The sequence below is a fragment of the Hyperolius riggenbachi genome, chromosome 2, assembly GCF_040937935.1.
Source record: "Hyperolius riggenbachi isolate aHypRig1 chromosome 2, aHypRig1.pri, whole genome shotgun sequence".
Classification (NCBI taxonomy): domain Eukaryota; kingdom Metazoa; phylum Chordata; class Amphibia; order Anura; family Hyperoliidae; genus Hyperolius; species Hyperolius riggenbachi.
Genome location: NC_090647.1, coordinates 60,957,851 through 60,970,966, shown reverse-complemented (window position 1 = coordinate 60,970,966; position 13,116 = coordinate 60,957,851). Strand labels below are relative to the sequence as shown.

The 13,116-nt window shown below is 45.0% G+C and overlaps 1 protein-coding gene across 1 annotated transcript in view; it reads left to right on the top strand.

Moving 5' to 3' along the window:
- The window catches only part of LOC137544792 (rho GTPase-activating protein 42-like), a 397,590-nt gene that overhangs the window by 361,742 nt on the left and 22,732 nt on the right, over positions 1 to 13,116 (top strand). The window contains exons 10-14 of the mRNA XM_068265881.1: positions 3,941 to 4,050; positions 5,004 to 5,082; positions 7,790 to 7,829; positions 8,742 to 8,804; positions 9,917 to 9,991. Coding sequence (XP_068121982.1) covers positions 3,941 to 4,050; positions 5,004 to 5,082; positions 7,790 to 7,829; positions 8,742 to 8,804; positions 9,917 to 9,991 — 367 coding nt within the window. The remainder of the gene's footprint in view (positions 1 to 3,940; positions 4,051 to 5,003; positions 5,083 to 7,789; positions 7,830 to 8,741; positions 8,805 to 9,916; positions 9,992 to 13,116) is intronic.

The following is a 13,116-nucleotide window of genomic DNA, read 5'->3' as shown; positions in this document are numbered from 1 at the left end:
CAAATTTAATGGCTCTGAGGGCCAGATATGGCCCACGGGCCTGAATTTTACATGTATGCAATAGAACATTCCCGTCACGGTCCCCTCGTTCCAGTGCTGTCAGCCCCGTTAACAGTATTCGGCCAATGAGTCAAATACTGTTCTGTGCTGCCATGGGAGGCTTTTGAAAACTTCAGTACTGCGAATGCGTGAGCATGCGGGAGCGCAGTTGCACCTGTGCAGTACGAAGCCGCCTAGCTTTGGGAGTAGCAGTGCGCCAAAAACAGGCCTTCAGGGATTACTGCGTTAGTATGCGGTAATCCCCTTCTGGCTGAGAGCCAAGCAGGAAGTGTTTCGGAAATACCGAAGTGCACAGAAGTGTATTATAAGAAATACCCTTCCGCTTAAGTTTTAGAAAATCCCTGTGTCGCCGTAGACATACGTTCTGTGGCGACGCGTCGTGGAACAGAAGTCATTTCTGTTCCACGATGCGTCGCCACAGAACGTAGATTTGTCCTTGTGCCGGAGATAAAGACAAAACGTCACTTCCTTCACATCGCGCTGCACCGCGCCACACCGCGTCTTTATAAAAGACTTTCATTGGGCTGCGGTGCCGACCCCGTGTGGAAGGGCCCTAAAGGATCCAGCGCTGGCAGCCTCCGAAGTACAGCCGACAAGCGTGTCGTCTGTAGGGCCTGCACTATTTACCTTGTCTGGTTCAGCACAGACGCAGTAGCAGCTTTCTGTTCAGGCTCTGGTGGAAATAGCCAAGCCCGATCAGGTCCGCTTTACTGCTTTGGCCCGAGTTGCAGACCCGATTGGGCTCAGCTATTTCCACTTGAGCCCGATCAGACAACCGCTACTGCGCTTGACCAAGGAAGGTAAATATTTACCTCTCCGGTGTTCAGGGGCTGCCAGTCCTGGATCCTGGAGGGCGAAGAGACGGCCTCATCAGGATCCAGAGGCTACCCTCTCCCGAGGTACAGTTGTGTTCAAAATTATTCAACCCCCACTGAAATTGAGTGTTTTGGCCAGTTTGACATTGATTTTGATCATTTCAGTCATCTTGTTTACAATTAAATCAAAGAGGCACTTGTAAGTCAGACAAATATAACATAACATTTATAATGAAATAACCACAAATGTCTTGTCTGTGCTCACATCATTATCGGTTTTATTTAACCCCCAAGTGACATTCATTAGTATTAGTACTTAGCACAACATCCTTTTCCAGTTATAACGGCTTTGAAACGTGAAGCATAGCTTGACACAAGTGTCTTGCAGCGATGTACGGGTATCTTAGCCCATTCTTCATGGGCAAAAGCAGTTCTAATTTTGTTTCATCAGTCCACAGAACACTATCCCAAAACTTTTGTGGTAGTGTTCTGTGGACTGATAAAACAAAATTAGAACTGTTTGGGCCCATGGATCAACGTGATGTTTGGAGGAGGAAGAACAAGGCCTATGAAGAAAAGAACACCTTGCCTACTGTGAAGCATGGCGGCGGGTCAATCATGCTTTGGGGCTGTTTTGCTTCTGCAGGTACAGGGAAGCTTCAGCGTGTGCAAGCTACGATGAATTCTCTTCAGTACCAGGAGATATTGGATGAAAATGTGATGCAGTCCATCACAAACCTGAGGCTTGGGAGACGTTGGACCTTTCAACAGAACAATGATCCCAAGCATACCTCCAAGTCCACTAGAGCAGGGTTGCAGATTAAAGGCTGGGACATTTTGGAGTGGCCACCGCAGTCACCAGACTTAAATCCGATTGAGAACCTCTGGTGGGACTTAAAGAAAGCAGTTGCAGTGCACAAGCCTAAGAATGTGACTGAACTGGAGTCTTTTGCCCATGAAGAATGGGCTAAGATACCCGTAGATTGCTGCAAGATACTTGTGTTAAGCTATGCTTCACGTTTAAAATCTGTTATAACCGGAAAAGGATGTTGTTTGTACTAAGTACTAAGAATGAATGTCACTTGGGGGTTGAATAAAACTGATAATGATGTGAGCACAGAAAAGACATTTGTGGTTATTTCATTATAAATGTTATGTTATATTTGTCTGACTTACAAGTGCCTCTTTGAAGGCGGATATTTTAAATCTTAAGAGCACACAGAGGCATGTCCTTTGCACAATGACACGCCTCTGTGTCTCACTATTGCCGCCTCTAGTCCATCTCTTCCAATCGGAAGCTAAGCTGCAACCTGGGAGGTACTTCGTGGGTCGCGCCTTAGCTTCCGATTGGAGGAAGCTCACGGAGGCGGGCAGCGGCTGGGACAGAGGTGGGGGAGCGCTGACTAATTGACAAGCTGCAGGTAAATACAAGGCTAGCGACAAACAGATTGTCGCTAGCCTGGCGCTTTTTACAGGGGGGCACAGCAGACCCCGGGGAGTCTAGAGGCGGCAATAGCAAGACACAGAGGCGTGTCATTGTGCACAGGACTTGCCTCTGTGTTCACTTAAGATTTAAAATACCCGCCTTGGGTTCTCTTTAAGAATCTAAATCAAGGCACGGAAAGATTTTACAGTGGGCAAACACTAACTGAATCATTGTAAAATATAAGCAATTTTAGTAACTAACTGTCTGTGATATAGGAGTGTAATATTCCTACGGAATGACAGCACCACCTGGTGGCTAACCTTAGTGTCAGCAGTTCATGATAGCCTTCTTCCCTATTCTTATTTTGCATTGCAGCTCAGGCAGCATATGGAAGCCCATGTAAGGTTCCCTGGTAAATAAAACAGCACTATCTGTTTTATGAGGAATAGCTCAGTAAAAGAGGCTTTGTTTAATCCTCCAGCGATCTAATTAATTCATTGATTAATCATATAGTAAATTGAGCAAGTAGCTGAATAAACTAGACCTTGAATTGGGTACATAAAGCACAGTCATATCTGCTCCACAATATCTATAATTCCTATTAGCATATCTCCGCAGCAGTAAAAAATAGCATTAAACAGACTAATTGTGTGTGTAGATTACCAGCAAAGCAAGATAAAACATGATATTAAGTTAATAAATCACATCTCTATAAGCCGAGCCTGCTATGTCCTATGAATACTGAAAGCGGCAAAACACAATAATCCAGGCAAATTGCACTTTTATATTATTTGTTCTTTGTGTTAAAGGGGTCATATCTCTAAGCTCAAGGGAAAAAAATTCTTGCTCCTCAAGTCAAGTTAGGAAATTTAAATATGTAATAAGGGAGGTGCCAAAGGGGTGTGGCTAAAGGGGGGCATGTAATTTGTGCACCGGCTTTTGTTGGTGGCCAAATTACCTTGTTCTTTTCAAATTTGAGCTTCAGCAATCAGATTAGTCCGTAGTTACATGCAGCGGCAGCACCGGCTCCAGTGGTGATCACAGACCTCTCCTCTCCTTCGCTATTACCCTAGTGCCGCCTTCTGATGATCGCATCATTAGCAGAAGCCGGCACTAGGGGAGCAGTGCGGGAAAGAAGAGGTCTGTGATCACTGCTGGAGATGACAGATCAGGTGAGCTAGTGTTGCCGCTGCTTGTAATTATACACATGGAGCGGAGAGGACATGTGGGGGGAGGGCAGAGGAGGACACATGAACACAATGTAGGGAGTCCCCGACATTGCGACGAATCGGTGGTTCATATTGGTGGACGTTTGAAAGTCGGGGACTCCCTGGATCTGGCATAAAAGATGCATGGACTTTTTCTCTCCATTTTGGGTGAAAAAGTGTGTCTTATACTCCGTAAAAAACAGTACTTTTTATAAGTATTGATATAAAATTGTGGTTGTCAAGATTACTCTGCATCACCATTGTTATCCATGGATGTTTGTTTGTAATAAAATTCTCAATAAAAATTTATTGAAATGAAATTTGATGGCACTGCGGGCCAGATTTGGCCCATGCTTTGACATGTATGGTGAAACTGATAACTTGCATTGGTTTAGCATTTATGAACGCCGTTTGTCTTCTCCCTTCATCAGAATGGCCTGGTGTCCAGCACTCCAGAGATGTTCAAGCTGAAGATGTGCATTAGACGGAAGACGGACTCCATAGACAAGCGCTTCTGCTTTGACATCGAAGTCATAGAAAGGTTTGTCCAAATGCCACCTGACGTGCTTACAGTTACTCTACCCTCTGGTCTAATGGAAAAGAAGTGTCTTGCTTACAAAGTTAGCTATGCTATGTGAGGGAGTGGTTAGTATTAGGCATTTAGGAAGGGGATTGCTATGGGAGGGAGTGGTTAGTATTAGGCATTTAGGAAGGGGATTGCTATGGGAGGGAGTGGTTAGTATTAGGCATTTAGGAAGCAGATTGCTATGTGAGGGAGTGCTTAGTGTTAGGTATTTAGGAAGGTCATTGCTATGGGAGGGAGTGGTTAGTATTAGGCATTTAGGAAGTGGATTGCTATGTGAGGGGCTGCTTAGTGTTAAGTATTTAGGAAGGGGATTGCTATGGGAGGGAGTGGTTCGTATTAGGCATTTAGGAAGGGGATTGCTATGGGAGGGAGTGGTTAGTGTTAGGCATTTAGGAAGGGGATTGCTATGGGAGGAAGTGGTTAGTGTTAGGCATTTAGGAAGGGGATTGCTATGGGAGGGAGTGGTTAGTATTAGGCATTTAGGAAGGTGATTGCTATGGGAGGGAGTGGTTAGTATTAGGCATTTAGGAAGGGGATTGCTATGTGAGGGAGTGGTAGTGTTAGGCATTTAGGAAGGGGATGCTGTGTGAGGGAGTGGCTAGTGTTAGGCATTTAGGAAGGGGGTTGCTATGGGAGCGAGGTTAGCGTTAGGCATTTAGGAAAGGGATTGCTATGTGAGGGAGTAGCTTGTGTTAGCCATTTAGGAAGGGATTGCTATGGGAGGGAGTGGTTAGTGTTAGGCATTTAGGAAGGGGGTTGCTATGGAAGGGGAGTTGGTGTTAGGTGTTTAGGAAGGGGAGTGCTATGGGAGTGAGGTTAGTGTTAGGTGTGCACTGTTCACACACTGGTTTTTTTTTTTTCTTCCTGTAAATCCTTTTTTAACATAGTATGTGTATTTTTTTCTGCAGACAAGGGATTATTACACTTCAAGCTTTGTCAGAGGCCAACAGAAAGCAGTGGCTGGAAGCAATGGATGGAAAGGAACCTGTAAGACACAATGCTTATTTACTATACCTCTACCCAAAGCTAAGACTGTTTGTCCCAATTTGTGGTTGACAGTAGAGTGCTGAATCACACAGTAGCATCTTACACATCTCAGCCAGGATATTATTATCAATATTCATTATTTATGGAGGGCCAATGTATTATTCAGCTCAGAATCGCAACACATTGTCTCATATTCCCACAAACACATTACCATTTATTATAATCAGGGCTGGATTTCTGGAAAGGCCACAAAGGCCATGGCCTTTGGCGCTGAAAAAGAAGGGCAGCAGGGCTTGGGGAGAGATAAAAGGCCACATGTCAATGTAAACCACCTCTCCTGGTCCAAAGCCGCCCTGCTTTGCTGTAAACAGCTTGAATTTCAATGCTCCATGCATCTTCCTTACTTCCTGGTTTGTGATGAGACTGCTTGCTCTGCTGCATCTGCTGTGTCCTGATGTACCCGGTACATATAAGCTTCAGGGATTAGTGCCACTGTGCCAGAGTTGTATGAAACAGGACTCTTGAATAAGTACATATTCACAGGAATATCAGCTCTACTGAAGAACTCCAACTGTCAGACAGTATAGCTGGTCAGCCTCCCTCCATTTTTGTTCTCTCCCCACCCTAACCCCCCTTCCCCACAGATCATAAATCTTAAAGGATACACAAGGTGACATGTGACATGATGAGATAGACAAGTGTATGTACAGTGCCTAGCACACAAATAACTATGCTGTGTTCCTTTTTTTTCTCTGACTGAAATAGTTAAACAGATATGCAAGTGACAGTTCCTGTCTGGGTCGGACTATAGCTTAACTCTCACCGATAAGAAATTACAACCATACACCACTTTCTTGGCAGAAAATGGCTACTGAGAGCAGAAAAGAGATACAAATCATAGATTTTAGCTCTGGTATATTTCAATGACTGTGTCATTGAGCAGAGACAATGGGCCTGAAGGAGCGCCTAGTTTGCCTGCCTTACATAGCAGTGCTTGCTTAGTTACGTGCTTTGCTTACATAGCAACATGTGTAACTTTAACTGTGGGCGGTCCTGTGAAGTATTGTTACCGCGATACTTCACACGTGACCGTTACTATGTTAATTTATATAGTTACAACTATATAATTAACAAAGTAGCGGCCGCGAGTGAAGTATCAGACCCACTGAAACAGCAAAAACTTAAAAAGTAGATTTAAATATAGAAAACTGTGAGATAGCTAAGAAAAAAAAGCTATTTTTAGGAGAATGAGGATAGATACAATTGTTTATCTCATCAATTTTTCACCTCTTGTTTCCTTTAAACAGAAAGAGATAAGATTTTTTATATTAGCCATCAGTAAAAGTCTAAAGAAGGCACAGCAATAAAATAAGCATTTCAACAAGTATGAGTGCATCTTTTTTTCTTTTCTCAATAGCCTTGCCTTGGAGGGCAACAGGTTAAATTCTTTTAGCAGCTAGTTGATGCCTTTTGATAGCTGAGCAATAGGTCTCTGATTACAGTAGAGCCCATCTGCAAAAATCACAACCCCATCTGCAAAAATCCCGTAGGTACGCAATTGCCATGCGTTTCATAATGTGCTTACACGGGGAAGAGGCATTGAAAGTTTATGTGTTTTCTGGTACCATGGAAGTAAGAAATCATTACGGAACATGTTAGCCTTCCATTCTTTCATACAATAACTCCTTACATTAACCTATAAGCCTTTGAGGAGACTGATGCTCTTTATTGTGTTCGCTTTTCAGTGACATAATTCCTGATTTGTTTTGTATACACCAATATCTCAATCAATATTGTTATCAATGCCTTTTGAATGTTGGAATTATATTTTCTTGTGCTTGGAATACTAATCCTATATAATAAAACCCTACTGTCTCTGCGTCCCGAGTCCCTGTGAGTGTCCTATCTGCGCTCTAGGCATGTGCAGGGATGCAGAGACAGTGGGCTTGATTCACTAGCCGGCGCTAAGTGTTAGCGCCGGTGTGAAAAGCCCTTTTTAGCCGCTAGTGTGCGCAAACCTACTTTTTGGCTGCTGGTGCGCTGATTTTAGTGCACAGTGCGACGATAACGTTGCACCCGCTGGCCCTTAAAAGTCGCACCCGATGCAACGAAAATGACGCATCGGGTGCCCCCGAAGTGGCGCATCACAGCGCTGCTTAACGGGCACCTGATGCGTCATTTTTGTTGCATCGGGTGCGACTTTTAAGGGCCAGCAATGCGCACTACTATCCGTGCTGTGCGCGCAGTGAGCGGGATTATTTCAACTGTGTGGGTGCAAACCACCTAACGCCGTGGTTTGCGCACACCAACACTTAAGGCACACTAACCGGCTTAGCGCCGGTTAGTGAATCAAGCCCAGTGAGGGGGAGTGACGTGAGCCGCGCGGCCAAGGGGTGAGCAAACGGACGGGCGTGCGCACACGACGGGCAGGCGCGCTCAGGTGCGGGCGCATGCGCAATGGAGACGTAGCCCATTTTTAAACGGGCTTCGGCCCACTAGTTTTCTATAATAAACGTTGATTGTGGAAATAAAGAAAGTTGACGTGTTTTAACACATTTGTAGAGTTCTGTATGTCTTATCTTTTGTGAAAATACAGTAACTAATTGTTAGTTCACTTGACATCATTTATTTTCCTGTTTCAGATATACATCATTTATTAATTTATGTCTTTATTTATTTATTTTTATCATTTATTTTTCTGTTTTAGATTTACACACTCCCAGCAATAATAAGCAAAAAAGAAGAAAGTAAGTGCTGATGTTATAGTGTGCCAGGTATTTGCTATATGTCTCTTACAAGCTGAACACAGAACTTAAACAATACCAGTTGCCTGGTGTCCTGCTGATCTTTTATGGATCAATAGTGTGAATTGCACACCTGAAATATGCATGCAGCAAATGCAGTCAAACTTAAAGTGAACCAGAGACGAAGCACCCTCATGTATTTTACTATATATATATCAGTGGGGACATTAGAGAAAACACTTACCCTGCTCTCTGCTTCATCCTTCACTGTTAAGCCTGCTTGTTATCAGCCCTGATAAAATCCCTGACTGAGCATTCAGAAATCATTATAGCTGAGTCATTATAGCAGAGCCAGAAGGGGGCAGGTTTGGGCTTGAAAAGACATCAGAGAAGACAGGCTCAGCTATGATGATTCCTGAGCAAAGCCAGACTGAATGTTCAGTCTGGGATTTAATCAGGGCTGATAACAAGCAGGCTGAGCAGTGAAGGATGAAGCAGAGAGCAGGGTAGGTGTTTTCTCTAATGTTCCCACTGATATATAAGGTAAAATACATGAGGCTGCTTCGTCTCTGGTTCACTTTAAGTGAAACATCTGATCTGCATGCTTGTTCAGGGTGTATGGCTAAATGTAGTAGAGGCAGAGGATCAGCAGGACAGCCAGGTAATCTGCATTTTCTATGACGTGATCCTTTCAATAAAAATTAAGTTACAAAGAACATTGATGTCCTCATGTTCCGCTTGGCATATGTGGACTCTGCAGGAGTAAATGCCATGGCCCTGGCGCCCCCACTGAGTGACAGTATTCCCATGGAAGCTGCTACACACCGTGCAGTTACACTTACATTGAAGTCATTACTGGTTGCTTCCTCAGTGGTGGAGTCACACTTTATTAATTAACTTTTTTTGTCTTGGCAGTGTTCCTAAATGAAGCAGGCTTCAACTTTGTGAAGAAATGTATCCATTCTGTGGAAACACGAGGTGAGAATATAGATTGTACTGATTAGAATACCCCTTTCTGCCCTGACCACGCCCGATCAACCCCTTTCTGCCCTGACCACGCCCCACCAACCCCTTTCTGTCCTGACCACACCCCATCAACCCCTTCTGTCCTGACCATGCCCTATCAACCCCTTTCTGTCCTGGCCACCCCCCATCAACCCCTTTCTGCCCTGACCATGCCCCATCAACCCATTTCTGTCCTGACCACACCCCATCAACCCCTTTCTGTCCTGACCAAGTCCCATCAACCCCTTTCTCTCCTGACCATGCCCCATCAACCCCTTCTCTCCTGACCATGCCCCATCAACCCCTTCTGTCCTGACCATGCCCCATCAACCCCTTTCTGTCCTGACCATGCCCCATCAACCCCTTTCTGCCCTGACCATGCCTCACCAACCCCTTTCTGTCCTGACCATTCCCTATCAACCCCTTTCTGTCCTGACCATACCCTATCAACCCCTTTCTGTCCTGACCACACCCCTTCAACCCCTTTCTGTCCTGACCATACCTCATCAACCCCTTTCTGTCCTGACCATGCCCTATCAACCCCTTTCTGTCCTGACCATGCCCCTCAACAAAATCATAGGGACAAGAAAAATCCTAAAATACTTGTTTCCTGCAGAAATTGAGAACTAGAGCACAGAATCAAGATCTAAAGCTGGGAAAAGCACCCGCTATTTGTAGCTGACCTTTGCATAGCGGGCAGCCCCAGAGATTTAGGGTGGGGGTGTTTAGGTTCAGCACTCCCAAGTAGGTCAAGGTTAGGCTCCACCATGTGGGGTTAAGTGTCAAACCATAAGGGGGGGCTATGGTTAGGCACAATTAGGGTAGAGGGTTAAGGTTAGGCACCACCAGGAAGGTTAAGGTTGGGTGTCTAGGGGAGGTTAAGCTTACGCACTACTATGGATGTTTAAGATCAGGCACCACCAGGGTGAGTTAGGGTTGAGCACCACTGGAGGAATGGTTCTGTGTGAGAGCGGGGTTAGGTCATAGGAACATTTCTATACAATACCTAAGTATCTAAATAGCTAAATAATGAAGCACATTTTTGTTTTTGATAATACTGACACAGACTTTGTTCTCCTTTGCAGGCATCACAATTCTGGGGCTGTACAGAATTGGCGGTGTGAACTCTAAAGTTCAGAAGTTGATGAACACAGTTTTCTGTAAGTATTTTATTCTCCGTATGGATACATATCACTGCTTCCAGTACTGCAGGCACCCACCTCTAACTGGCTATTACCCCAGAAGATCCTCCTATATCCTATATACCGTATATACTCGCAAGCAAGCCGACCCGCATATAAGCCGACCCCCCAACTTTTGCCTGAAAACCCAGGAAAAAATGATTGACCCTCATATAAGCCGGGGTTAGGAAATGCTGGCCGCATGACCCCCCCCCCAGTGTGTCCCAGTATAGCTAGTATAGTGCCCAGTATAGTTAGTAAAGTGCCCAGGATAGCTAGTATCGTGCCCAGGATGGCTAGTATCGTGCCCAGGATGGCTAGTATCGTGCCCAGGATAGCTAGTATAGTGCCCAGGATAGCTAGTATAGTGCCCAGGATAGCTAGTATAGTGCCCAGGATAGCTAGTATTGTGCCCAGGATAGCTAGTATCGTGCCCAGTATAGCTTGTAAAGTGCCCAGTATAGCTAGTATCGTGCCCAGGATAGTGCCCAGGATAGCTAGTATAGTGCCCAGGATAGCTAGTATCGTGCCCAGGATAGTGCCCAGGATAGCTAGTATAGTGCCCAGGATAGCTAGTATAGTGCCCAGGATAGCTAGTATTGTGCCCAGGATAGCTAGTATCGTGCCCAGGATAGCTAGTATAGTGCCCAGGATAGCTAGTATTGTGCCCAGGATAGCGAGTTTAGGGCGTCCCCCGCTCCCCCCGCGGCCGCTGCTATTACCTTAGCTCCGCGGCTGACTATTCCCCTGTCCTGCTCTGAAACAGCAGCTCGCCCCACGGTGGCTGCTGCGCTGCGTGATGACGGAGGAAGTCGCAGAGAGCGGCTTCCTGGTTACTATGGGAACCTCTCTCTGCACTTCCTCCGTCATCACGCAGCAGCCACCGTGGGGCGAGCTGCTGTTTAAGAGCAGGACAGGGGAATAGGAAGCCGCGGAGCTAAGGTAATAGCAGCGGCCGCGCGGGGGGGGGGGGGGGGGAGCGGGTGGGAGAGGGCGGGGGGGGGGCGACCCTCAGGCACATCACTCGCAAGCAAGCCGACCCCCCAACTTTTGACCCACTTTTTGTGGGTCCAAAATTCGGCTTGCTTGCGAGTATATACGGTATGCCTTTTAGATAATCGGTGGCTCCAAATGTTTGTATACTAGTGTACTCACATGCACACCCTAACATACATCACACTGCAGCCAGTTCTCTATCAGCATAGGTGCAAAGTAACACAGTAATTTCACTGTGTTTGCTATTGTGTTTTGTGATTTGCAGTGTCAAACAGCACTTTTTTTTCTGGTGCACTTTATTATATAGTTACTAGCTGATTGCCCGGCGTTGCCCATGTATGTATTTGGCTGGTGTTGGCTCCGCCTACTTTTTCTAACCCTAACACACAATTACTCACTGACCAAGTTTGTGAGCTTTGCGGTCTTTGGTATCAATAATCTGCATTGAAATGAAACAAATCTGATTGGCTGTTTGTGGCTCCACCCCTCTCCAGCATTTGAACCTCAGTCACCCAATGACCAACTGTAGAAGGTTTGAGGCATCTGCTATTAACAGTGTAAAAATGGCAGCAATTTAAATATTCCACTTGAAAATCAACAGGTGAATTTTGATTGGGCATTATAGGCTCCACCCACTTCCCTGAATATTAATCTCAGTTACTCAGTGATCATCTGGCCAAAGATTGGGAACCCTGAAATAAACAGTGTAAGAAGGGCTGCAGTTTACACTTTCCCAGTGAAATTTGTTTTTGGCTCTGCCCACTTTTTGTAACCTGGACACAAAGTCACTAATTAATGCCCAAGTTTGTGAGTTTTGGGGTCCTTGGCATCAATAATTTGTATTTTCCCATGAAATGAAACAAATCTGATTCACTGTTTGTGGCTCTGTCCCCTTTTCTGAATGAACCTCAGTGACCCAATGACCGACTGTACCAGGTTTGAGGCTTGTGCTATTAACAGTTCAAGAATGGCAGCAATTTTAATATTCTCCTTGAAAAGTGACATGTGATTTTTGATTGGCATTTAGGCTCCACCCACTTTTCTGAATATTAATCCCAGTCACCCAGTAACCAGCTATGCTAAGTTTGAGATCCCTGCCATTAACAGTGAAGAAGGGCTGCAGTTTACAATTTCCCAGAAAAATCTGTTTTTAACTCCACCCACTTTTTGTAACCTTGAGACACAGTCACTACTCAATGACCAAGTTTGTGAGCTTTTGGGTTCCTGGCATTAAAATTGTGCTAATGGAAGCAATTTATCCAGCAAAGAAATCTGTCTGTTTTTGGCTCCGCCCCTTTACGGAATTTTAACCCCAAACACTGACTGTAGCAGGTTTGAGGCCTCTGCTATTAACAGTGTGAGAATGGCTGCAGTTTCAATATTCCCCTTGAATATCAATAGGTGAATTTTGATTGACTCTTGTAGGCGCCACCTACTTTTCCGAATATTAATCCTAGTCACCCAGTGACCAGCTGTGTGCAGTTTGAGAACCCTGCTTAACAGTGTAAGAAAAGCTGCAGTAGGAGAACAGAGGCGGCAGCAGAATAAAAGTGGATACAATTTTTAAAATTTGCTGGGAGGAAGTGGTGGACTTACCTCCATAAAGCAGACACGAAAGACTGTCTGAAAAGTAGCAATCACATTTATTATATAGTACCCCAAAAGTGCAACGCGTTTCGCAGGCCGAGCCCAGTTCATCAGGCAATAAACGTGGGGACAAAACAGAATTTCAGCAATAGCAGGTGTAGCGCCTCAGTGAGAAAAGCTGCAGTTTACATTTCCCCATGTAAAAAGTTAGTTGTTTTTGACTCCGCCCACTATTTCTAATCTTGACATACAGTCACTTAATTACCACGTTTATGAGCTTTGGGGTCTTTGGCATCAATAAGTTGCATTTTACCATTGAAATTAAACAAATCTGATTGGCTGTTTTTGGCCCGCTCCCTTCAGAATTTAAACCCCAGTCTCCCAGTGACTGACTGTAGCAGATGTTAGGCCTCTGCCATTAAGAGTGCATGAATGGCAGCAATGTAAATATTCCCCTTGAAAATCAAAAGGTGAATTTTGATTGGCTGCTGTAGGCTCCACCCACTTTTCTGAATATTAGT